The sequence below is a fragment of the Balearica regulorum genome, chromosome 4 (genome assembly GCF_011004875.1).
Source record: "Balearica regulorum gibbericeps isolate bBalReg1 chromosome 4, bBalReg1.pri, whole genome shotgun sequence".
In the NCBI taxonomy this organism is placed as follows: domain Eukaryota; kingdom Metazoa; phylum Chordata; class Aves; order Gruiformes; family Gruidae; genus Balearica; species Balearica regulorum.
Genome location: NC_046187.1, coordinates 70,880,660 through 70,906,514, shown reverse-complemented (window position 1 = coordinate 70,906,514; position 25,855 = coordinate 70,880,660). Strand labels below are relative to the sequence as shown.

Genomic DNA, 25,855 nt, shown 5'->3' with positions numbered 1-25,855 from the left:
TTTCAGACTAGGTATCTGCAAGACTGGGCCTAACCCTGCTCCTGAGATTTTTCATATCCGTTCATACACTGTTCATTTGTTGAAGAAAACTTTCAGTTTGGTATCTACACACGGTTTTTAGATATACAGCTATGAAAACTATTATACACAAGTAGGGTGAATCAAAACTATTCTCTCTCTAGACTTTTCTCCTAAAATCACTTTTTTCCCCATCTTTTTTCATTTGACCTCAAACTCTGCTTCACATGCTCTCAACCCTTCTTTCCTATCTGAGGCTCTGTACTCTACTTGCATTTACCAGCTCACTGTTATCTGTCATTATTCAGTCAAAAGTTGGAAACTATTGAGCTTGTGACCTTATACTCATGTAGGAATCTGAGCTGGGATCTCTACAATTACATGCATAAAAAAGAATAAACTTCTTGAGATTAGTTATGTCAAAAAGCAATGGTCTAATGCATTACTGAGCTTTCACAGCCTTGCATCTTCATATGCACATTACCCTGAGGAAGTGGGGTGCTTTTATCCAGTTTTCAGTACTGTGAAATGGGGTACCAAAACACTGGGGCAGCATCAGAGATGCCTTTGGGATTTAGACCTCGCCTCATATGAGATCACCTGCAGCAGAGTAGAATACTGAAGTATGGTCTCTCAAATCTTCTGCTAACACAGCAGCTGCTGAAACAATCCTGTTCCCCACCTGTCTGAAGCTTTGGGCTAACAATGAAAATGGAATTAGAATAAAATGAGTTTAAAAGCAGCAGAAAAGCAGAGCTCCCAATATCAGAACTATTGATTTGGCTTCCTGAGTTTCGTCTTTTAAGGGAACTAAGTTCCCATGCAAGTTGCAAGCATCACGGGCTGCTAGACTGCCAGCAACAAAGGTAGGACTGACCTTTGCATTCCTGGAGAACACATGACATGAAGCCTAGTGTTGATGAGTGCGAGGCCCTGCAGTTCTGCCTCCGTCCTGCTCCCTGGGACTGGAGGCAGCAACTGTCCCTTCCAGCACCACTGCAATCTGACAGGCTGTTTCCATTGCTCCAGCTGGTTACTGTCAATTATAACCATCCTTTTTGTGGAAAGCTGATGCCCCACAACTTAGAATCATAGAATCATAGAATCATTTTGGTTGGAAGAGACCTTTAAGATCATCAAGTCCAACCGTTAACCTAACACTGCCAAGTCCACCACTAAACCATGACCCTAAGCACCACATCTACACGTCTTTTAAATACCTCCAGGGATGGTGACTCAACCACTTCCCTGGGCAGCCTGTGCCAATGATTGACAACCCTTTCAGTCAAGAAATTTTTCCTGATATCCAATCTAAACCTCCCCTGGAGCAATTTGAGGCCATTTCCTCTCATCCTAGTGCTTGTTGCTACACCCACCTGGCTACAACCTCCTTTCAGGTAGTTGTAGAGAGTGAGAAGGCCTCCCCTCAGCCTCCTTTTCTCCAGGCTAAACAACCCCAGTTCCCTCAGCTGATCCTCATAAGACTTGTGCTCCAGACCCTTCACCAGCTTCGTTGCCCTTCTCTGGACACGCTCCAGCACCTCAATGTCCTTCTTGCAGTGAGGGGCCCAAAACTGAACACAGTACTCAAGGTGCAGCCTCACCAGTGCTGAGTGCAGGGGGACTATCACTGCCCTAGTCCTGCCGGCCACATGAAGCCTTTCTCCTTTTTCCAAGGCAGAAACCACTATTGCATCAAACCTGTGCAGAGCTTAGTGCAATGAGAGCCAAGTCCATAAGAGGCCTTTTAACATACTACTGCAGTTTAAATCACGAATGATGAATCATTACACACTTGTGACCCCCTCCTAACAGTCATTATTCTTAATATAAACTGCAAAATCCAAATTATCCACAAATTTTCCTAATGATTTGTGACACCTGCCTCTTTGGCCAGACCTGCATCATGATTTTTCATGCCATTTCTGAGCCTGTCCAGTTTAGTCCTACTTATAAAACCTGATTACCAGAGACCAAGCAATCTCAGGATTTTAATTGCTGAGTTGCTCTGTAGTATATGTGATTTATAAAATCTGTAATTCATACCTTACCCCACCAGTAGGATTGTGGAATGGGGATGTGGTCAAGGCGAGCCCCACGAATCCCAGCTCTTCTGTAAGCCTCAGATGTCAAATCAGGGAAATTTCTGTTCAGGTCCAAGTTCTGAGCTGTCTGTCGTCCGATGACCCATCCATTGTAACCAGCTCCCTAATTTATAACAGAGAAGCCAACCTCAGAATAACTTCCTGTCTCAAAATACCACTTTGTGGAAATTGTTTAAAATGCCATTTTAATCAAGGGGAAGTTTTAAAAGAAGTAAACTAAAGATGTCTAAACTGTTAAAAAATGACACTTATTAATAATTTTTATGCCCATGATCACTAACTCACTAACTAGCATGCAGGAAGCATTTCACTCATCACTGATGTGACTCATGAGAGGAACACAGCAGTTTCTTACTCAGCACAGAGCAGCATGCAGAGTGAGTTACAGGAGGAGAAAATGAAAATACAGCTGACGCTTCAAGACAAGATCAGGCAGGATGCAATAATCCCAGCCTCAAGCAACAGACAGAGCTCACCACATGAGCAAAGCAGAAAAAGAAAGGTCCTATTTTCATGCTAATGGAGCTAGCGATAAAAGTGAGGTGAAAAGAAGAATGTCAGGTAACATATAATAGAAGTTTTGCTTTCACAGATCCCCCTCAGACACCAGCTGATCTCTGAAAACTGCCATCCATTGTGAAAGCATGATAATAGAGAAAATATTCACATTTTATTAGACCTGCTCTTTTACAAGAGGAACACTATCTATTCCATGGTATTAAACTGCATTTCCTTATAAAATAATTTAACAGTCATTAAAGTGAGTCAGTGGGCATTTTGTTCTAGAACTGACAGCGGAGAGTGCTAAATGTGTGAAAAAGTAACAGTCATTCTCACGTCATCACATGCAGGGAGCAAAAATGACAAACATGGCTCCAATTTCCTCTTAGCTCTGTTCACGTAGCCTTTGGAAAGCAACCTGTCACCAAACCAGCCTGGGATTCTGGCTGCTGATCATTAACACTCCCTCCCATATGTGACACTCCCCTCCCAGTTTGTCCTTTCCCATGGGGAATTTTAGAAACATGAAGCACTGAACATTTCCTTATAAAAAAAGGCTTTTACCTCTTCTGCAGCCAGTTCATAGCCATCAGGGTTGAGTGAAGGTAGGAGATGAATTCTGGTGTTATTAATCAAGGTCTGGATGCGAGGATTACCCAGAAGATACTCTGAGCACAGATACTGTGCAAGGTATATTAGCAGTTCTTTCCCCACAACTTCGTTTCCATGCATATTGCCAATGTACTTAAATTCTGGCTTGACTGTGGAATATGAAGTAATGAGATGCTTTAATTTGATTATGCCTGGATGGTTTCTAAAAGCAAAGTAACCCAAATAGCTTTCTGATGAGTCAGAAAGTTTTATTTACACTAATTTAATGCATACGTTCCTGTAAATAGCACACCAGTTCCAGGTGAATTTCCCTCCATTACAAGTCAGTTCAGTGACAATTTAAATAGTGTGAAATAAAGTAAGTCCATACTTTCAGGATCCCAAACCATAGGAGGCAATCGTTGCTCTGAGCTTTTGCTGGACTCACCATTATTGTGAACAAAGAATGCTGCAAACAAAACTGTCAAGCCATGGCTGGGAAGGAACAAAATACACCCCTGGCACTCTCACTTTCCTTGGGCACCTTCAATGACTCATATTGTCACAGATCCTAGAAATGACCTGCAGATGTGTAATATATTACCCCTCTATTTGGAACAGAAATTAGGTCGTGCATGAAAAGTGGCTTTTAGGCTAAATAGCCTTGCAATGAGACTATTAGAAACATATAACTTCACAATTCCCCGCAGTTATTCTCTCAATTTCCATCCTTCCTTAGAGACTAATGGAAAGTAGAAAATAGATGCATTTTGGAGACACCTTTTTCTGTCTATCCCTTCATCTTTGTCTTTGATCCTGGCTGCCTCAAGCACTAGACACTGGAGGAGGGCTGGCACAGAGCTATTATGCCAGCTTGCTCAGGCTGGCAAAATCTCCGGCTCAAAAGCAATTTCCACCCTCGTTTATGCTGTCCTGAGCAGCATGAAGCAACAGACTTAGAAGGAAATGATAGGTAACGTGTTAAACTACCATCTTTTATCATGCCATATCACAGTTTTAATTTAAAAGCCTGATTCATAGGCTTTGTGTTTTCCTGGCAAATGGAGTATCAGCTTAAAAAGACACCTGCAACTTCTTTTCTTTACACAAGAGAAGAAGGATGATAGGGCATGAAATAGTAATGTAGAACTTTGCTCTGTTAAAGTTGTCTACTGGGATCTTCATTAAGTTTAAAGGCACCTCAAAATACCTCTACACCATGCAAGGCACTGTAGCCAAGAGTAAACAGAGCTAACACCAGTCTTCGCTGTCCTCTCTGCCTCTCCTGTAGTGTAGCACACAGAGGACACATTAGCTTGACCTGAGATGGTCATCTCAATAAAGTATTAACTCAGATGTAGTTCAGATCTATTATGCTGCTGAGGCTGTTTTGATGCTGGAGCTAGTCTGATGAGAAGCAACCTGAGGCTCTTGGTATGCAGCGATGGCCACAGCTGTCCACCAGATTTAATCAGGTACTATATCAGAGCTGGGAGCTGGTAACTGGAAAATAATACCTAATACTCCCCAAGAAAATGGTCTACGTTTTGAAGAATTTAGAACATTTAAAAATCTGGCCCTTGCTGTCTCAGTGATGAATCTACAAAATAGAGATCAGCACTGTTCCCCTTTGCAGACAAGTTGTGAAGACTCATATCCTAAAGGCACTATGGTAACATAAATTCCTGGTATCATTCAGCTGTTACACTGACAGGTATTGGACTGCCCTCAGTCGCTGTTCAGGAGGATTGTTTTCTGTGCCGCATCGCCCTTTTTTGATGTCAATGTCCTTCTATATCTAAGGCCTTCTTATAAGTTGTATGTATTTTGGGATCTGAAGAACTATGTTTAGACGAGGGACAGGAAGTGTGTAGGTTTTGATGGTACAGTGATAAATAAAAGGAGGCTGAGGAAGTGGTTGATGATGGAGAGGGCAGGTCAGTAACAGAAAACTTTCTCAACTTCTTTGTATGCTGGGCACAAATAAATAATAGCCATATCACTGCAACCAAGTACACGGTCATACATCTAGGAACAAGAAACGTCAACCATGGCCTTAAAAGGAGATCATAAAAGTTAGGAAATTACAACTGGACTGTAATTGCTACAGTGAATCATCAGCTATCGCTGTAATTCAGGAACACAAAGGAGGAGAAATGGTTTTGAATCGATGCTTCTCACAGTTTAAGTGATACCCTGTTACAAGGACCTGTTTTCACTCGGATAGTCCAGACTTCCCTCAAGCAACCTGATCAACACTGATATAACTCACGCAGTTCATGGTGTCCAGGCTTGGTTGAAAACTCAATCACAAAAAGATCCTTCCCATCAAAACTGCGACCTATGCTGTAAGTTGTTGCAATATGGGAGCACTTAGAAGCAGTCTTCTTCAACGTGCTCACCATTTGGGAATATGAATGGTGTTTGAACTGAATAAAAGTTGCCGGCAAGTCTGAAGTCAAATCTTCCTCAACATCTACTTCTCCTGCAAAGAAAAATTATCACACAATGTTTAAAACCATGGTACTCCAAGGACTGTATGAATGCCTGCACTTTTCTGCAAAATACCTTTTTCAGTAGTAGAATTACAGAAAATACAGCAGCAATCGAAACCTTAAGTCTATGTAGTACATCCTAGACTGTTTATTGTGGCATATTTTGTTTGTAAAATCATACTAATGCATTTGCACACTGTATTTGCTGCAACCTCCAGTTATAATTTGGCCTTTGGCATGCTTAGCACATTTTAGTCACAAAACATATAGATTTTTCCCTTTGAATCTGGTGGATTAGATTTATTTTTTTATGAGATTCAGCTGTCTTCAGCTATCTGGATCTTCTTTGTCCAAACAAAAATCTGTGACAGTCATTAATGAGATTATTTTAATGATCTGTTAAGCTTGTCAAGTAGTCATGAATTTATGAGTGCATTAAAGTTTCAGTTTTTAAATAAAATATTTCAATTATACAGACAGCTATCACACAGGGCAGGGCCTGTCTAAATGCACACTAGCAGACCAAACATCTAGCTCTGAGCTGCCTATCTTGATGCTCTTTGTATATGAATGAGAGAAATGGATGCTTCTTGAGCACAGTTTAATTAAGTGTTTAAAATAGATGGAACAAAATGAATCACACCTTACAGGTGTTTATAAAGACGACAAGCTGAGATGACAAGCGGAGAGGTTTTATGCCATAGACATGTCAAGCTGAGTGAGATGAGACCCTTCCCATCTAGACGAGTAAGATGTGTCAGTAGACCTTCCTTCCTTACCTCGCAGCTTTGCCAGCGGGTCAAAACATCCCTCTTCTTCCCCAGCAAAAAAGCGGTCGCAGTCTAAGAAGTAGGGCCAAGCCATGTCTATTGCATCAAAGGCAGGGAGGCAATTTTTTTTCAGGTTGTCACAGACATGCCTGCAGGGCTTTATAACTTTGTCCTTTTCACACTGTGGTGCCAGCACCGAGCAACCCAGGAGCCTCAGGTCTGGATTGCATTCTCCCTGGAGCAAGTTGTGCAGCACACTGATGAGGATGTACTCAGAGCTGTACTCAATCACTTCTCGAGACTTCTGATCCAGAAAATTAGGATACATTGTTTGAGTATAGGCAACATCAGTACAAGAACTTAAGGCAATGTCCACGCATTTTGCTATGAAAAGGAGATGAACATATGAAAAATAACTTGCTTCACTGATACTCTGATTAGTTCAAAGACAACATAACAAATAATACATTCAATGAACTTTTTTTTTTTGTTCATAGATAGACTGGAGGTAGTTTGCAAGACTCTCAAATGAATTTGATGTCTAACACCACTTATAGAAAGATGATGGAAAGTATGCTTGGTCTGGAGATTGATTGTGAACAGTTTGATGCAAATAGATGTCATTCAGAATTCAAATGGTATCTGACAATTTGATGGGGCATCAGGGGTTATCTGATTGATAAGCACTGTTCCTAAAATAAGATTTATTTTCATAGAATCGTAGAATGGTTTGGATTGGAAGGGGCCTCAAAGATCATCTAGTTCCAGGTTGCCCAAAGCCCCATCCAACCTGGCCTTGAACACTTCCAGGGATGGGGCATCCACAACCTCTCTGGGCAACCTGTTCCAGTGCCTCACCACTCTAACAGTAAAGAATTTCTTTCTAATATCTAATCTAAATCAACCCTCCCTCTTTCAGTTTAAACCCATTACCCCATGTCCTATCACTCCATGCCCTTGTAAACAGTGCTTCTCCATCTTTCCTGCAGGCCCTTTCAGGTACTGGAAGGCCGCAATTAGATCTCCCCAGAGCCTTCTCTTCCTCAGGCTGAACAACCCCAACTCTCTCAGCCTGTCCTCATAGGAGAGGTGCTCCAGCCCTCTGATCAACTTTGTGGCCTCCTCTGGACTCACTATTGAATTTCGTTAATTCAATACCTGAAGAGCAATTAAAAGACAAATCCCTGCCCAGAAAATACTGGAGTACTGGGCCTACATGGGAGTTCATTTAACAAATAGCTTGGAAACCACCAAAATTCATAAAGCCTGGTTTCCAAAGGAAAGGCTGTCTCATACTCAGTTAAATCTTATCTGATTTAAATTAAGAATACAGTTTGAGCTTATTAAACACCAGAGAATCCATAAGAGAGAAAAATCCTCTGTCGAGGTATTAATTTGCTGGTGTCTAACACAGGGAAAATTCAGATTCCTGAATAAAGTGTATTTGTGATATCACTCACCTCTGTCCTTGCCTTTTATTATGGATTCATTGATGAAGTATAAGATCATATAGATTTTTTTCTATATCAGTAGAGGGAAGGTATCAGTAAGATATCTCTCTGCTCGGCCCTACAAAATTTGTAAGACTTTAATATCTCTGAAACTGCAGCCCCTCTATGAAGTTTGATTGAAATTGCCCAAAGAGATCAAAAGTTACTCTTGGACTTGACTCACAGGCAAGGTGGCCCATAAATGTGCTTACACATACATCCTCATAAACCTAATACATTTTAAGAAATCAGGTTAAGAGGTCTTAGGAAGGACAAATGTTGGTAATACCTTCAACGCACTCAGCTCAGAGGTCAAAAGGGAGTAGAGAGATGTCTCTTCATAAATTTACTGGCTATTACACTAATGGGCCTACATTTGAGCCTCCTTCTCTTGCTAATGTCTCTGGCTGGTAACAAATACCATTATCACAGTAGCAAAATCCTACATTGTGTGAAAGAGCAACAAGACCTACAATAGCACCAACATTAGAAAACTTGTCAGGAAATAATGAAGAAATACTTAAGGTTTTGAGATTCTCCAAGGACAGCGAACAAAGTCACATCATACCTTTCTGTACAGTTTGGCATTGACCTGCAAATAAAGAGGGAAAAAAACAACCAAACATTATGGGGCAGGTATCTGTGGTACATCCTTCATGTTAGGAAGTGTCCAATCTGGTAGCCCCACAGGGGCTGCTGCAGCTCTATGTCCTGAGGTCCAGCCATACCAGGGAAAAGCAAGTATTTCCAACAGGCACGTATTACATACATACACAAAAACACAGTACAGGCAAACACAACCAGCACCAAAAGCATCATCCTGTTCCCCTTTCTGGCTAATCAGGATGAAAGACCATTGATGGAAAAGAAGTACAGGTTCATCCCTTCAGTAGCTCAGCTGAGCCACACTGGATCCCCCAGTACCTAGGCTCGGTTTACCCAGTAGCTGGACCCTGGATCCACTAATTTCCCAGTTGCCTCATGCACTGACACACATGCTGGTCTCTCTCAGCCCAGGATCACAGCCACTCAAATACCCAGCTCCCAAACCTTTTGACCTGTCCACTGCTAGTTCAGCTTGGTGTTTGCCAGCAGTTGCACAGACTGACATACATACACAAGGCACATGCACTCTTGTGCACACACAAGACACACAAACCCTCTGACCCGTGGTCTTACACCAGTTGCCGGCATGGGGAGCCCCATACACCCCCATCCACACAGAGAAAGAGACCCTCACCCAGGCAAAGAGTTGGAAATGGAGCTTCATAAGAGAACAGGACAGACTGCAGGGATCAGGCGCAGGGCATGGCCAGACAAACGCACTGACCAGCCGGTCTTTGATCCATTTTTAAAAGGGAGGACTTGGCAATATATCTGAAGGGTGGTTGTGTAAGAAATCAGGCCTATGTTTGAAAAAGATGTTGAGCTTCCCAGCCCTGAAAACTGGACAATATTTCTAGGCTTGCTTAAAGACTGTAAGTTAGGTGCCTAGGAAATTTCACCAAGATGCCTTCTGGATCTTCCCCTAACAAATCTATTGGTCCCACATAGTGCTGGGCATACCTTTCTTGTAAAGCAATTAAGCCTTTGGTGGATATGAGGGGATGTATTTCTTCCCCATCCTACTTCATCCTATCTCTAGAAACTGCATTTTATAATCCTTTTAATAACATCTTAAAACTAATTATTTCCCTCCCCAACTACTCTCACAGGAAAGCTTTTCCAAAAGCTCACTCCTCTAATGGCTAGAAATTGCCTTTTAATTTCCTGCCTGAAAGTATTCGTGGCCCGTTTATATCCATGTGTTGTTGTGCCAGCATTGTCCTTTAGCTTAAATAGCTCTCTGTGCTCCCTGGTGCATGCCTTCATCGTGTTTTTGCAGAGAGCAATCAGATCCCCTTAGCTTTCTATTTACTAGGTCAACTAAATGAAGCTCTCTAGATTTTGAAGGAACGTGGTTGGATGACCCAGGAGAGGCCTCTTTTGCTCCTTCAGCCAGTGATTCTATATTGCCCGTTTCTGATACTGGTAACAAAAGAAAAATATTGCTACCAAGGTATCATCAGAGCTGTTTTCACCAGTGCCTCATGGGAGCTAAGTCACTATGTGCAAGCTGTTTAAACACCAACAGGTCTGCTTTCCTTGTGATGTACTGGGGATCTAACTATGTTGCTATTTCTTCTAACTCTCACTGTGGGGACAGGCATCTAGCTTCTTGCTCAGTGAATTGAGTATTTGTCCTCATAAGACCAAATTCATTATGTTTTCTTTTTTTCCTACTGAGGAAAGTTTAAACTTCTACTCCTGGCGTATTTGTTTAAATGTAATCATCTGCATATATATTGCTAATGAGTTGATCATTCTTTAGCCAAAATAAAAACATTATAATGAGAACAAAATCAACCCTGGAATTCTATCTTGAAGTGAGACATTTAATTGGAAATGAGTCTGGGTCTGTATCATGAACTGCCATTGATCCACATTACCTCATAAAATAAACGAGGGATCAGAACTAGCAGAAACAGCCCATCTCCAACACCAGCAAGTTCTGGTTAGCAGCAAGCTGGAAAAAATTATAACCATACACACTCCTTTCCTGGCTTGGTGCATTATGCTAATAGCAATAAACAATACCTGGTTCATCTACAGTGCCTTCCGTTATAGGATTTCAGTGTTTCCCTTAGTTAGGCACAATCCCCTCAGTGAGTTAGTTATTAAGGTCAAGGCATTTCTAAAAAGGCTTCATCTCAGCCAGATATTGCATGTAGTTTTACATCTGGGGATAATCAAGGAATAGCATTTTGTACAATGCTAGCTGGGAAAGAGAAAGGAGTGATCTCTTGTTAGTAAAAGCTCCAATAATTAATCCTGCAGATAAAATTGGATGCCACTACCTCCCTGAATCTGGATAGTCTTATATCCTAATGCCATCACACCCACAACAACTTGTGACGCCTTGGACACAAGTCTGAAGCCTGCCAAATGTTCCAAATGTGGATGGGACTGGCTTGAGTTCAGACACGTCCCAACAAAGAGCGTGATACTATCTCCACTTATAGCCAGGGTCATTAGCAATGAATCCCCTCATTACCTTGAAGGGTGGCTAAGAAATATTGGACACTTTTTTTTTTTTCCATCCTCAGCAGAAAATGACTGTATTGTAGCTATTATTTTAAACTAGGGGGTCATGTGTGCTGAGCACAGCTCTTCATGGGTTCGTTTGGGGAGTATGAATGGTCTTTCTATAACTGCTCACGTTTCCTTAAAAGTAAGAGGCATTTCCCCTCTGCAGGCTCTGTGACCAAACTACAAATGTCCTTTTTGTTTGTCTTTCCAACGTGCACTGATCAACTAATGAAACTGAGGCACGCACAATCTCCCAGACCGCTATTACTGTGCAGGAGCACTGTAGCCATCAGTCACTTTGATACGTGGCACAAACCTGTTCTCAATGGTGTCTCAGTATTCTGCTTATTCAGCTGGAGCAAAAAGGTATTCTGGCAACACGCTGGAACAAGCAGAGGAAAGCAAAGGGAAAATGCAGCAGGCGAGGTCTGGGCATGGTGCTGCTGCTTCCCCCTGCTCTGGCTCTCCGAGCAGCAGCAGTCTTGCTGTGTTTAACAGATGCCTCTTTCTGCCCAGCTGGCCAGGAGAGGTGTCAGGAAGCAATGGATAGCCGATGGGAGAGACACGCGAAATTTCCTTAAGTCCTATGCTGTAGCTGGGTTCACAAGAGGACTGGATTGTTTTGTGAGCAGAAGTCGATGTTAGCACAGGAGAGGTAAAGACAGCTCTGGTTTCAGACTGTCTGCTACCTGGCTTCTACACTTTGTTATTTGTTACTGTACTTATAGGGAGAGGCAACCTATTAAGCAACATGGCTATTTTTCATTAACAAAGACACTGACTGAAGAGGATAGATTTATTTTTCAGATGAGGAACCCAAATCCATATAAACCTTTCCCACGGCAACTGAAGTTGTTCATCTCAGTATGTGACAAGCAGGGGTGGTTCTTCAATGCAGGATAAAGCTTTTCGACTACTACTGGCCCAGGATGCCCCTCACAAACTCAGCACTACCAAGGCTCACTCATTGACTAGCAGCAAAACTGACTCCTTCCTCCTGGGTCCTAATCCTAAGCCTCACATTTTTGCAGCACACCATGCTGTCTTTCTCTGCCAGAGACGTCTATTGCAGCTGCTTCTCCCATCTCAGAGGCATGTCTGCCCAAACTGTAGCACCTCTCCCCACCACAGCCCCTTTGCAAGCTGCCACGTGAGCCGTACATCAGCCATAGCTCTGCCATGTAAACACCCAGGAGCGATGCAGCCCGAGCTTTCAGGTTATCAGGAGTTAATGTACATAAAAGCAAGAGAGAAAAGGTCTGGTTTATACCAGACCTTGCTTTATTCCAAGTCTTAAATGTGTATGTGTGCTGATGTGATGTTTGGACTTTTCCTATGTTTCCTAATGCCAATGCTTGCATATGTTTTGGAGGGTGCGGCTCTGCAAGGGCCAAAGATAATTCTCCAGTGCGTGTACTTATATAAATAAGTGTGGATGCACGTAACTGGGCCAGAGCCTGCCTGCCTGGAGAGCAGGCGACCGGCAACTCTCCCAGGCCAGCTCCTGAGCTGCAGCTGCACACCCTGCTCCTGGAGCCCTGCACCCGCGGGTCAGGGTCTCTGCACACAGACGTGACCCCAAATCTGCTTCCCCACCCATTATGGTTCATTTTGTCAAAGCTCTGGCGATGCCAACTAGAAGAGTTCAGCCACTCCCTTTCTCGTTTTCGTAGGAGGAATGACAGGCAATGGTATACAGAGTTTCTCAAATCTCCAGATTGACTTGCAGGCTTCAGTTGATGCTGCTTCTGTGCTTGAAAGAGCCTAAACCTCTTCCATTTTTTGAGCAGAGGCTTCCCTGGGCTCAGAGGAAGAGAGGAACTTCTCTCACAGTTCCATCTGCAGACAGGTTGGTACAGAGAGACCTTTTTCTTCCTGACCCAGAACAGCCTTTTCAATTTTTTTATGTTTATTTTTGTACTCTAGCTATTCCACCAGAGCTACAAAAGTCCTTTCAGTAGCACAGCTTCTATTTAAGGTTATGGGTAAAATAACTTATTGAAGAAGAGAAAAGCACTTTCAAGCTTTCTGAGCCCTCTCTATAATATACCCTTCTGGTTTTAATTTGCAAAGGCAAGCTTGAAAATCTACAATGCAGCACATACATATTTTACTGCCAAGCTTACATTTTTTCCCCTTGATGATTCAGCACTGAAAGAAGCAAGCTGCTGTGATTAACCCTAACCCAGACAATAGAGCTCAACAGCTACTTCCAGTGCCATGGCTTGGCCGGTTGCCTTTTCGAAAGCAAAGTCAACAGGAGACTTGTGCGCTTGAGGATATGGAATAAGTCCAAGGGCCAGACTTAGAGTCAAAATATCTAAATCATTCAGTGAGGCTTACACAATTGCATTGTTATGACTGACAGATCGAACAAGATTAGATAATTTATCTTGTACAGACCAGCACACCCCCTACCAGCTTTCTGGGTTTCTTACAATACAGTTTTCAACTGTAAGACATATGTATTCATTTTAGTCTGTTTATAGTCAAAAACTCTGCTTTTCCAAAGCATTTCAGTTTCCTATCATATTAGTATCATTCTCCTTGCAGTTCTACATGGTTCATCGAGTCAGTCTTTGCAACGATAATCTGCCTTGTAACGCTAAAGAGACAAAACTTAGTATCAGCTGTAATATGCAAACGCTGCTGTGCTGTACCATTTTGCAACAGCACCTGCAAATGGCAAAGCACAGGCTGCCTCTGGAGCCACCTCCCGGCTACGGCAGGAGGACAAGAGCAGGAGAAGGTTCATTATGGAATACTATAACGGATCAGAATCGCCAGGAGGAGGGTGGAGGAGGAGTGGAGAAGTAAGAGGACTAGTGGCAGAGGAATGAGGAAGTCGAGTAGCTTGGCTAGGGGGAAAATGGTCGAGCAGAAAGCCCAGGAGAGAAGGCAGCTACATATCTAAGGCATACATGCAAGGGCAGAAGTGGAGAAGATCCCCAGCCACAGAGAAGAAATTCCCGGAAAACCGGAGGAGAGAGGAGTGATTGCAAAAACCAGCCCACGTGGTTAACTCCTTTTTCTGGATACATCAAAGCTTTTGTGACTAGAGAACTAAATTCCTGGTACTAATCTTCCACTCCAGCAATTGCTGTAACTGCCCCAGGGGCATGATGTGTTTGCAAATGGGCAGAAACAGTATGCAGGAGCTGGAGCAGCGAGACAAGCCCTTTTTTAGCCCTGTTCCTTCACATGAAGAAGCTTGAAAGCACCTGAAAGAGATTAATGCCTAATCTGCCTTTGCTTTGAAGAGCAAGATCACAGCAGGAAGACGCAAGCCAGTGTTCGTTACTAATCACGCTTCTTTCTAACCTACCTGCTGCCTGGCACTCAGTTAAACACCCATTTTTATCGAATTACTGAAGATGTTCCCACAGCAATGACACTGCAGTCGGCTCTTCTGGGACTGTTCCTCTCCCAGGACCGGTCTGGGACCTGCGAGAAGATGCTGCAGCTTTCCCATGGGTGATGGGAGTTCACGCAACCTGCAGACCATAGGTCAAAATCTGTGCAGATGCAGACCCAATGGCTCAAAGCAGCCTCAGTGGTGGCCAGTAGTCCCCCCTTGTTTCTAATTGTCCAGATGCAACTCAAGCAGGGCTGCAGTGGTAGGAGCCTAAAAGAACTGAGGAAGAGTATTGCTGTCTGCCTGTCTGTCCCCACCACCTGTCTTGGTGCCTCTAGTGACAGGATCCCTGGTGCCACCCCAGCTGTGTCTCTGGCCAGTAATTGCTGCTCCAGGGAGTCCTCCCAGCTGAAAATCCTGAACAGAAGCATAACGCCAAACAAAAAAACCCTCTAAGTGCCCTTTTTTGGCCTCATTTGAGATGTTTTTCCAGTTGTGAAGGGAAAAACTACCAGCTGAGAAAACAAACCACAAGGAAACAACAATGACAACAGCAGAATGGCCCTGGAGTTGCCAAATTGACTGAAGACTTGTTGGGCTGCGCATGTGCCTGGGCTGCTGCTGAACATGCATTTGCTGTTTACCAAGATGATCTGGAGACATCTAGGGACCATATCTCTGTGTCTGGCCAACAAAGTAAAGAGAAATCAGTGCACATCTGGGGAATGCTGACATTAAAACAACAGATGGGGTGAGAAGGTGGAATAGGTCAGGAAATCTCTACAACTGTCATCTGAAGGATCAAATTTTTGTCAGAGTGACTGGAGAAGTGAAACCACTTATTAGGCTGGTAATCTGGAACTGTGATGCCTCCATAGCTTTACTTGTGACCATAGACTATAGTTCAGTTCCCACTGTTTAAGGATGCAGTACTCTCTAAGCGCTTTGGCCGATAGCTTACCACAGACAGATGCTTACCTTTGAGTCAGTTCAAGTCTGTTGAATGCCACTGGACAGAGGATCATGTCTGAAAAATTGAGGTTTTTATCTTTGGTGCTACAACCCTTCCAGTGCATTTGCCAAAGCACCATTCCATCCTCTTTAAACTATGCAGCCCCCTAGCTAGAATAACTGTTTTTTCATTAGTTTAGATGTATGACAACCATTGTAATTAACAACACATCTGGTTCTTCTGTAGGTAGTTGAGTTTTAGCCAAATGTCTTATTTTTATGTTACAAAAGATTGACAGTTCATTCAACAGCCTTGACTACAAATCTTAATAACACTGGAATTTTAAATCCTTGTCTTAATCACATATTGTCTCCTAGAGAGAGATGTCCTGTTATAACCCTGTAAAACTGAAATAGTGCCAATTAAGTCAATGGAGTTACAACAGAATAAACAAAGGGATTGAAATTTCAGATTTATTTCTGCAATGGGCAGAGCAACTCTAAGTCCTTAATCTTCATTGACCTCGGACAGCTGCATCCGACTGGGAGGTTGACTCTGTCAAAAGAAGATTCAGCAGTCACAAAAGCCCTGGGTCATAAAAGCCCAACAAATAAACCAGGATGTGACCCACCAACCTCAAACATCATGTTCACAACAAGATGGGTGACTTCTGCATGGTACCTCCATGCTCAGCTTCTCCATGTCTAGAAATGTTAAAGGGGATCAACCACTAGTGTTACTAAGTCTGACTAAAAGCCTAGCCGTGCCTTAGGGCAGTGAGGGGTTTTGACTTCTATCTATTTACACACCCAAACTTTAAAAATGTCTGAACAAGTATTCTGAAGAAAACTTCACCTTCAGATTAAAATCATGCATAAACTATTTCAGTAGTAAAAGGATATACCCGTATATTATATTTTCAATATAAACTTACTTTCCCCACATAAGTGGCTTTTTCTGATCCCATTTCCCGTGTTAAATGTAGCTGAAGATCAGTGTTGCTGAAATAATAATTGTGTAGAAATACTAGAGTCAGTGGTGGGAATCCAGAGCAGCTCACATGACTCGGTGATGAAAACCAGGTTTACGAGAACTGGAATTTCTCATCTTGTGAGTGTACATGATGTAGACGCTAGTTCTGCATTTTTTTGTTTCGACAAGACTTGGACACATCCATCTCGGGTGCAGCAGGCGAGATTCATACAGCTTGGGCTTTCCCACACGTGGTGGCACGGTGCTGTGGCCACACTTGTGGGCTGTGCCTGCCCATGCCAGCCATGGTGCCAGCCGGCACCGCTGGCTCTGGGGCAGAGGAGCAGACCCCAGCCAACTGCCAGGTCACGCATGAGAGCAGCAATAGCTGGAGAGATTCTGCTTCTGTGTGTGTGCACAGACACGGGTTTCACCAGGAAAGAAGCACTAGAAATGTGTGCAGCAAGTGAACTAATGGTTCCATGAAGCTGGGGCCACCATGAAGCTCATGGAAGGCAATGGCTTTTCCTTTTGTCACTTAGCAATAAACCACGGCACACTATGGAGACGGGAACACCAGAGAAGGAGAGGGGAAAAGCAGAGCATCTATATTGGAAGGCAGTTTTTCAATCCGTCCGACTTTACAGAAGATAATAAACTTTACTTGATGCTTAGAGAAGAGCCAGTGCCACAAAAGCTGTAATGGGCTCCTGAGGAAATACAGTGCCCCTGCCTCCCAAGCTGCTGGCTTTTCCCTCCCCAGCTCTCTTCCTTATTGCTCCCCACTCCCTCCCATCCCCAGTGGTTCAACTCAGAGACCCTCAGGATGGGGCAACATCTGGCTCAGGAGCAGAGCGAGCCAGGACGATGGGAAACACCAATGCGTGGGGGAGAGGAGGAGGCCCACAAGTGACCATTGCCAGCCAGGGCAGCCCTGGGAGCAGTGCTCCAGCTGCTCTCCCACCTCTGCAGCTTCAGACCAAACAGCTCCGGTCCTCAGAAGTGACACCTGACGGGTTATCCCATGTACCCCAAACACCTTCCAAACGCTCGGACAGGGAGCGGGGAACGGCAGAAGGCTCAGGCATCGCTTTTGCGTTTAAACTCAGCCCAGCTCCGGTGTCTCCCCAGAAGCCGTCTGTACGGGCTGAGGAGCCCACACGGTGGCACCACAGACGGCGGCGCGGCCCGGAGCCCGTGGCGGAGGCTGCGCTGCGGCGCCCGGTGCCCGCTGCCGCCCGGCCCCGCCGGGAGTGGGGAGCCGGGCCGGGGCAAGCCCTCGGGTGCTGCATCCCCACTCACCCTATAAGCCCTGGGGGTTCGCACACGGACGTGAGCACTGCCCCAGATGTCCTCGATAAAGCGCGCTCTGGACACGAGTGATCAGGGAAGGCTTTACCGGGGTTCCTTTGCCGCCTTAGCCTGGCCCCGGGTAGCATCTCAGTGGCAGGGCTGGCCCCAGTTGCAAGGGAAGTCACCTGCTTTTGCTGTTTCAAGGCATGTGACTTCAGCCTGCTCCTATTCATTTTTATTTTTATTGTCAGTGACGGTAAAGTGCTGTATTTAACTAATTACCACTGGAGTACATCAGTCAGCAGCAGAGACTTGCACAACTCTCGGATAAAACAGGAACCTGTGATATTAGCTCCCTCCACCAGAGTCTGGCCACCTTTCAGGGTAAACATGTTAAGTGGTACTTTTCTTACCCAGACTAGAGGCTAGGAGGCCAGTGAAACTCATTATGGTCTGGAAGTGCTGCCTTGCAATGGGGAAATGTAGCATCTTACCGCTGGGGGAATCAGTGGCTTACTGGCTCCCCAGGGATACAGGACACAGTAGGGGAGATGGGATCTGCCCTCTCTCAGGGCCGTGGTTCCCAGCTGCTGCTCAAAAAGCTCCCCACAGTGTGTGTGATGCCTGTGTCATACTGTGGGGCTGGTTGACCGTAATCATGTCCTTATTTTACTAAACAGAAAAGCATGAAGCATTTTGTAAAGTCATGGTATTGTTAGCCATGTTTCATTTTGATTTCTTATTTAAAAAGAAAAATGAGTCACAGCAGAGCAAATATTACTGAGAAGGCCAGGCAGCCTGCAGAAACCAGCCTCAGCCTTGCTGTGAGTCAGTGACAGTGGTTCCTGCTGCCCTTCTCTCCTGCAGAAACAGCTCCAGGCTGGTTTCCTCCTGCAGAGCATCACAGGTCTGGCTACTGAGGTCCACAGACATCTGCACAAGGGATCCCAAAACAGGGGAGAAACTCCCACTGCTACTGCTGAAGACATAAGCTACTGCCCTGGATGCTGAGAGGAGACCCCTGCAAGGTCTCCTCATGAACATGTTCAGCACCACAGCCTCCTTTCTTTTTGTGTGGCCTGACATGACCTTATCTCCCCTTAAGAAGTCTGGCAGGTCTCTCAATGTCCAAGCTGCAACATGCCTCCAGTGTGAAGTGTGCCTGTTCCTCACATTGCACCCCATGTAGTGACGTTGGCAGCTCGTTTTCCCTACCACTAGCCATCCTTCCAGGGCCACTTTCAGCAGCCTAGTCCCACCACGTGCAAGGTGTATTTCCATCACCTGCCTTTCCTCAAGCCCTCCCATAAAGACAGCACAGTTGCCACCACACACAAAGCATTCTGCCACAGCAGAGTTACCCCTTGATGATCCCTACATTTGTGGTTGCCAGGATTGAAACCCCATGGCACAACTTTGATCAGCTGGAACCGGAGCAGAATCATACCTCACAGAGAAAGGGCATGCTGCAAACCACACAGCCTCATCCTGTAATTGGCTGTAAATAGTCTACAACGCTTCTCTTTGTGCAGCTTTATCCAAAAATAAAATCCCTTCAGGCTGCGGTAGACCTCACTTTGATGTTCGTGGGAACAGCACTCTCAAATTATATGCAGTATATGGCACATGGACTGCATTGTGTAGCAGTTCAATGCCAGTGACAGTCTACAGTTTATATTTAAGCACTGAAATATAGCTGAACTTCCTTGGGTAACATTAAGGTCACTTTCAGGTTAATTTATCCCTTCCTGTATTCCCATAAAATAAATATTTTTCTGAATCATTTTGAGTCTGAACCCTCTGAAAATAGTTTTCCTGGAATAGACTTTGTCACTAGACTAGAATTCACCTCTCCACTATTCCCACATAAATGAAACCTAAATTAAGCCCACTTGATTAAAAACACCATGTATTTTCAAAAGATACCGTTAATATTTTTTATTAATCAGCTGGTTACTGAACCAAAAGCTTGTTCCTACCTAACATTTATTCTAATGGATATATCTGCTTTTCCAGGCAATCAACTTATACAAATTCCATATTGCTTATAGCAAGATAAAACACACCCTACAGCTGTCAGATCCTAATAAATCTCATACTTTGGACTTGAAATAAGTGACCTAAAGCTAAATGTAAGGAGAAGATTTTTTTTCTTAGCAGAAAAGCACACAGAAGGTTGAAAGTTCATCTTCTTTGAATCTGACTACCACGTTCCTAGAAGGCAAGGCCAGAGATGGGGCAAATCCTCTGCATTGCCCACGACAGCGAGGGGGATCCTACCAACTGGGAACGCCATAAATTGACAGAAACACACATCTATCTACATATAGTCTTAAAAGAAAGCGATGGGGAAACATTAAGTTCCCATACATCACAGACTTGTTTTTCTGTTGCAGAGCCACACCATCTCTTGTTTTCCCATCCACAACCCCAGTTTCATCACTGGCAGGCTGCAGAATTCCAAAGAGCTGATCCCCTTGTCTCTAGGGGACAGTGACAGCTCCTGCCTCCCTCACCTTGAAGCTGGAGCCCTTTTCTCTGCTCATCTCCAGAAGAAGGAAGGAGAGAAGAAGGGGGACTTTTGGGGTGGTTAGCCTTACCTAGGGTCTCCTGGCCGGTTTCACAGCGGGGTGCTGGCTCGGTGGCCCTAAACAGCCCACCGAGGAGGAGCAGGAGCCTCAGGACCATGCTGGAGCCCCTTGCACAGGCAGCACAGTGATGTGGCACTCGCTGCCTGATGGAGCGGCTCCTTGCTCGGAGCCTCAGCGCGGCTCTGGCTCTCCAAGCTGCAGAGGAAATCAGTGCACTGCAAGGGCATGCCCACGTCTCACAGTATGTGCAGTCCAGGCGTCAGATTTCAGCTAGCATTTGAGCTTGGAAAGCAAAACGCTTCGAGACAGAGAGGGAGGAGGAATGAGCTCCCCCTCCCCTCTGCCTTCCAACCGTTTCCCTGTTGCAGCTTGGTTTACAATCTCATAAACAGTTTGAGAGAAGGGGGGTCCCTGCAGGGATGCGCCTGCCTGCTCCTCAGCCAAGGGTCCGATGCCTCTGGGCTTCATGCAGCAGTTTTCCTAAGGGACAGGGGACCTTCCTTAAAGTGTGTCTCACTGAAGTCGAGAGCGACTGCCTGAAGAGAGCAGGGAGAAAAGAGACAGAGAAAAGCAAACAATCGAAAGCAACTTTCTGCCCAAAGAATGGTATTTCATAACACACACTACATGACAGTGTAGGGACTCTAAGCTGCATTCGCTCCTGCACAGTGAGAAGGGGAACCCACAAAATAGCCACCAGGATCCCCCTCTGCCTGCTCCTCCTGGCCATTTTACTTAAGATAAGATCCAGTTTACACAAGCAAACTTGGAGGGATATTAGTCTTTTCTGGCTATTCTGAAAAAAATAATAGCACAAAAATGTAGAGAAGATTCCAGAACAACAATACAAGCTTTAACTGGATGGTAAATTTATATTAAGTTTATCTTAAATAGATTTTTTTTTAGGTTTTTTTTTTTGGGGGGGGTTGGTTTGTTTGTTTTTAAACAGATAAATATGCATTGTATGTTTTTATCCCTGTGCAACAGGTATGGTGGAGAAGCTTGCCTTAGGGTGTGAACTCCTTGTTTCTTACCTACACATCAAAAAAAACCCCAACCCTCTTTTTTTTTTCCATCTGTATCACAGGAAAAGGGGTTTTTCTTCAAAAATCTAGACCAAAGCATCCTGATTTCCAGGCAGTGCATGTTCCTTTGAGGACAAATACCTGCTTACACATGAGAGCAGAGAATCTGTCCTTGCAGTTGGAGCGCGGTGGCTCCTGCTGATCACTATCAGAGAGATCGGTAGGGAGTTATGGTGCTATATGATAATGTAATCAAATAAACCCTCCTGTAGGGAAACACACAAAAGAGGCTGACAGGGCAGGAGAAAACTGTATGCATCTCAAAAAGCAATTGATGTCCCATCATATTTGGAACAGGTTATATTGCTAGAGGATTGGGAAGCTCCTCAGTAAAGTAGATCCTTTGCTGCTGGACTCTGCAAGGGACGGTGGCTTTTCTTGACTCCAGTATTTCCTACCAGATCTGGAAACTGCAGAGTCTGCCCTGGGACCAAACAGCGCCAAAGTCCATTGGAGTTCATAGAACAAATTTCTAAGGAGAAGGATATTATTCAGCTGCCTTTTTTCTGCCCTGATGACACAGCAGCATGTCTGGACTCTCTCTCTCTCTCTCAAAAGAAAAAAAAAAAAAAAAGGTAGTACCAGCACAGCTCTGAAGGTGTAGTCTGCAAGGGCAGGAGTACTTCACCTCCACAGCAGCCTGCGGTCGCTGCTTGGAATCCTGATCCGCCACATTCATGCCTGATGTGCTCACATACAGCTGAGGGTGCATCCAAGCCCAAGCCTTCCCGTGTGCCTGGGACATGCTTTTCACATTAAAGGGAGTTTCAGGCTGCCCAGACCTAACCTAAGTGATGAAGCTAAATTCCTTACAGCAAAAAAAGTGGTGGAGATTACACCTACAAACAGAAGCTGACCCACAGTCCTTGGAAATGCTGATGTCTTGTAATTTTCTGTAGCCCTTAAGAGTATGGAGTGACATTTCTCCCATACATCCCAGTGCTTTTTGAGGTGAGCTTTGCTGCAGAACTAATCCTTCAGAAGTTGTAATCCAGTCAACTTTCCCTTTTTCTTGGGTTTTTTTTTTCTTTCTTGTTTGTGTTTTTTTGTTTCTACCTGTAATTTCTCACTCAGTCTCCCATCCTTCACCCTAGGCACTATATCCTCATGAGTGTCTCCTCCCTTCCACCACACTTCAGGCCACCAGTTCCACTTTAGATGCCGCATACTTTAGGATCACATGTTTTAAAATACCAAAAAAATTAAGTCCACTTTACCAGGACCCTACTGTGATACTCTACATTCATACTGTGCTCCATGCTTTATCTCAAATACTAATGAGACAAAGTCCCATCGCACTGGAAATGCTGATTCGGTGTCATTTGGGAATGCCCAGTCATTATTTCCCTGAGTTAAATGACTGTGATAGACATTATACCATTTATTGTTCTAAAGATTATTGCATCCATCTAATATTATTTGTAGCTTGTCTATGCATTGATTTCCACCACACCACCCCCAGTTCAATGAGCTTATGAGCCTTTACATCATATGAATCAGAATCAAATGGAGACCATATTTTCTCTGCCTTGCATAAGGCAGTACACCCTAGTGATTAACTTGGATGAGCTCTGCAACAAAAAGAACATTGTGTCTCATCATCATAGCAATATGCTCAGCCTAGTAAGCCTTGCCAAGGGTCAGAACTCCTTGGCCTCAGAGCAGGGATTCCAGGACCAGAGCTACTGCCTTTACACACGCCAGCAATGTGGTACCCCCACTCCTGTGGGTCACCTTCGGTCTCTTTATGACATTATCTAGAGCTACTGAGTGGCTTTAAGGGGCCATCATCTCAGATGACAGAAGCAGAATTCTACCCACTCTTTGTGCTTCCAAGGCTATATCCTGCCCCATATTAGTCATCCACACTGGGCTGCCTAGGAGCCCTTTAAAGCTCTTACCTTTCCATTTTGATTTTACTTGACTTCCTTAAAGGATGAAGAGGGTGTACTGGGCAGGAGAAGAGACAGAGGCTTTTGGCATTGCTGTCAGAGATTACCCATACCTGAGGTTTGCACATCCAGGTCTATTCTAAATGTGAGAATGGGAGAACTGACTTGGCTCAGGGTTAGTTCATGCCCTGCAACACCTGGGGCATGGTGTGCCGTGTGGCCTCTATACACACCAACATACTGCCAAGAGACCTCTGTACAGGTGTGCACAATGAAGGAGTTCTTGGTTCAGTAAGTTAGGGACTATTCAATATAACAGTATAAACAAGTAATAAGGAAAGTGATAAATTAAACCCACAGACACTCAGGAATTAACAAGTAGGTAATGAGGGAGACATTATCAGGGACCAGAACATGTTGGTACCTGACTGATGGGCCATTAAAGCAACGGTTCAAGCACAGTCTTGAAGAGGGTCAACCTGAACTTTGTCACTGATAAGAAATATGAAATGTGATTATCATTAGTATTATGGGATATCAGAAGGGACTTTGGGGACCATGCAAAACGTATTATGGCATGCTTAGGGGAAGGGGCAAAGAGAAGAACCAGAGTGGATTGGGAAGCCACAAGTGTAGCAAATCAGAGAGAATGGAGATAAAGGGAATGACAGCATACAGGCAGGCTGCTGGGCAGTGTGCTCATCTGACTGAGCCCTGTGGCTGGTCCCTGCAGTCTAGCCTATTTTCATACTAAATCCTTCTTTAACTGTTCTTTTTTTTTTTTCTCCTGTGTAATCTACCCCTCTGACCTAGGTGTGATTGCTGAAAGGTCAAAGTGCCAGCAACTGGAGAGACCAAGGTGTGAGCTGCAGCTGAAGAGACCTGGCTGTGTTTATATTTCCCAAGTGAATATAATCCTATGTCCGTATGTGTGCATGTGTGGTTTGCTAGCAAACTTCAGTCTGCATTAGCAGGCAAGTAGGAGAAAAACTTGCATCTGGAAAGACTCAAGGTCTGAATCAGTGGCTGAGTGAGGGGCCCAGGGTACAGACATGGACTGAGAGCTTGTGCTGATATTTAAAGGATCTGTGAATGTAAGCATACTTGTGAACCCAGAGAGTGGGAGCATGTGTCTCTTCACTAGTGAACTTCAATTCTGAACAGCCAGCGAGAGGCAACGGGACTGGGCTCTCTGTACTTATTACATGAGTGCCATTGGTAAAGGCAGGGCTCTGCCTGGCATCATGCGCGTGTGTACCTGTGTGTTTGTGCATGCCGCTGTGGGACATGTGCTCATCCTCACTGCTGACTGAACTTGCAATTGGGAACAGCAGCAGCCGCACCCGTGGGTCTGGAACTGTGGGGGTGCAGCCCTCCTGGCCACTCTGAGATCTCAGGATAAGCCCCATGGTGCTGCTAGTTTGGATACAAGTGAAGTGACTTGGGTGTCAGGCACTCTGGCCACACCTGGGCCATCTGCTGCCTGAATGGTACATCAGGATAAGCCATGCATCCTTTAGGAAAAACTCCCATTCTGCTGTTATCTAGGGCAAGTGCAGCAGCCTGGAGCCGGCGTGGCCAGGCACCCCCGGCCACACCTGGGCCACCTGCTCTCCTAATTGTCTACCAGAATGACCCAGCACAAACTGTGGCCAGAGTGGAGAATCCTGACCAAAGCCAATCATCTCCAGATCCAAAAAATAGTGATCCAAAAGCGAGACCCTTTGAGCTCTCTGGGACAGCAGCATGCTGTGTGACCCAGGATCTCCCCTGAGCTGGGACACCTCTCAGGGCAGATTTCACCAGGATTCAAAGATCGTCCATCAACAATTTTGTGAGAACTCAAAGGCTCGCTCTCTCTTTCATGAGAACTCCAAGATTTCACGAGGTTCACCAACTGTCCGTTGATGAATTCTGGCGCATAAATGTGAGTAATTCATGAAACTCATGAAAATGGAAATTTTAATCATAGGTTAATGTGTATGTGTGCAATTTGGTTCAGATCTGTTTGCTTGTCTGTGTGTGTGTAATTGGATTCAGAATTGTTTGTCTCCCTGTCTGTACATGTGATTTTATTTAACCTCCGTCTGTGTGCACAACCCTGCTCTAAGTTTCAGGCAACCCTTGCCATTCTCAAATCTTTAACTAAGTTGCTATTTTGATTGTAACAAATTCTATTGAATCATTGTGTTAAATTGGCTGATGATTAAGTGGTGTTAATAATTATACAACCCAATCTTGTGATCTCTCTCAAAAATATTAATAAATCCTAAATTACTGCTAAACCAAAGCTGCGTAACAAAATCTTATTTGTGACAGGGATAGAGTCACCCCTGGGCATCAGAGCACACTCAGGAAGGGGGAATCCCCAGGTCCCCAATTGCCTGGATCTGGCACCCACAAACATCACGTCCTTAACAAGCTCCAGTGCACCAGCTAAATAAAACCCTCACTTGCTGACATCTGAAGAGCTCCTAACTTCTTTGTTTCTCCACTCCCACAGACCCTTTACATTGGAGCAGGATGTCTATTTGGTACCAAGATAAAAAAATTTACAAAGTAGGGTAGATGGGAGTCTAAGAATGACATTAATGTAATTAGCAACAAAAATAAATT

The 25,855-nt window shown here is 44.4% G+C and overlaps 1 protein-coding gene across 2 annotated transcripts in view; it reads right to left on the bottom strand.

Annotated features, from left to right (window-relative positions):
• Nucleotides 1–20,536, bottom strand: part of CPZ (carboxypeptidase Z) — a 36,994-nt gene extending 16,458 nt beyond the window's left edge. The window contains exons 1-6 of one of the 2 annotated variants that reach the window (XM_075752587.1): nt 20,272–20,525; nt 8,539–8,562; nt 6,490–6,864; nt 5,488–5,700; nt 3,189–3,385; nt 2,065–2,226 (exon numbers count right to left, since the gene is read on the bottom strand). In XM_075752587.1, the coding sequence (XP_075608702.1) occupies nt 2,065–2,226; nt 3,189–3,385; nt 5,488–5,700; nt 6,490–6,864; nt 8,539–8,562; nt 20,272–20,359 (1,059 nt within the window). In that variant the 5' untranslated portion in view covers nt 20,360–20,525. Of the gene's footprint in view, nt 1–2,064; nt 2,227–3,188; nt 3,386–5,487; nt 5,701–6,489; nt 6,865–8,538; nt 8,563–20,250 lie in introns of both variants that reach the window. The other variant, XM_075752588.1, reaches the window with a different exon arrangement.
• Between the last annotated feature and the right edge of the window lie 5,319 nt (nt 20,537–25,855).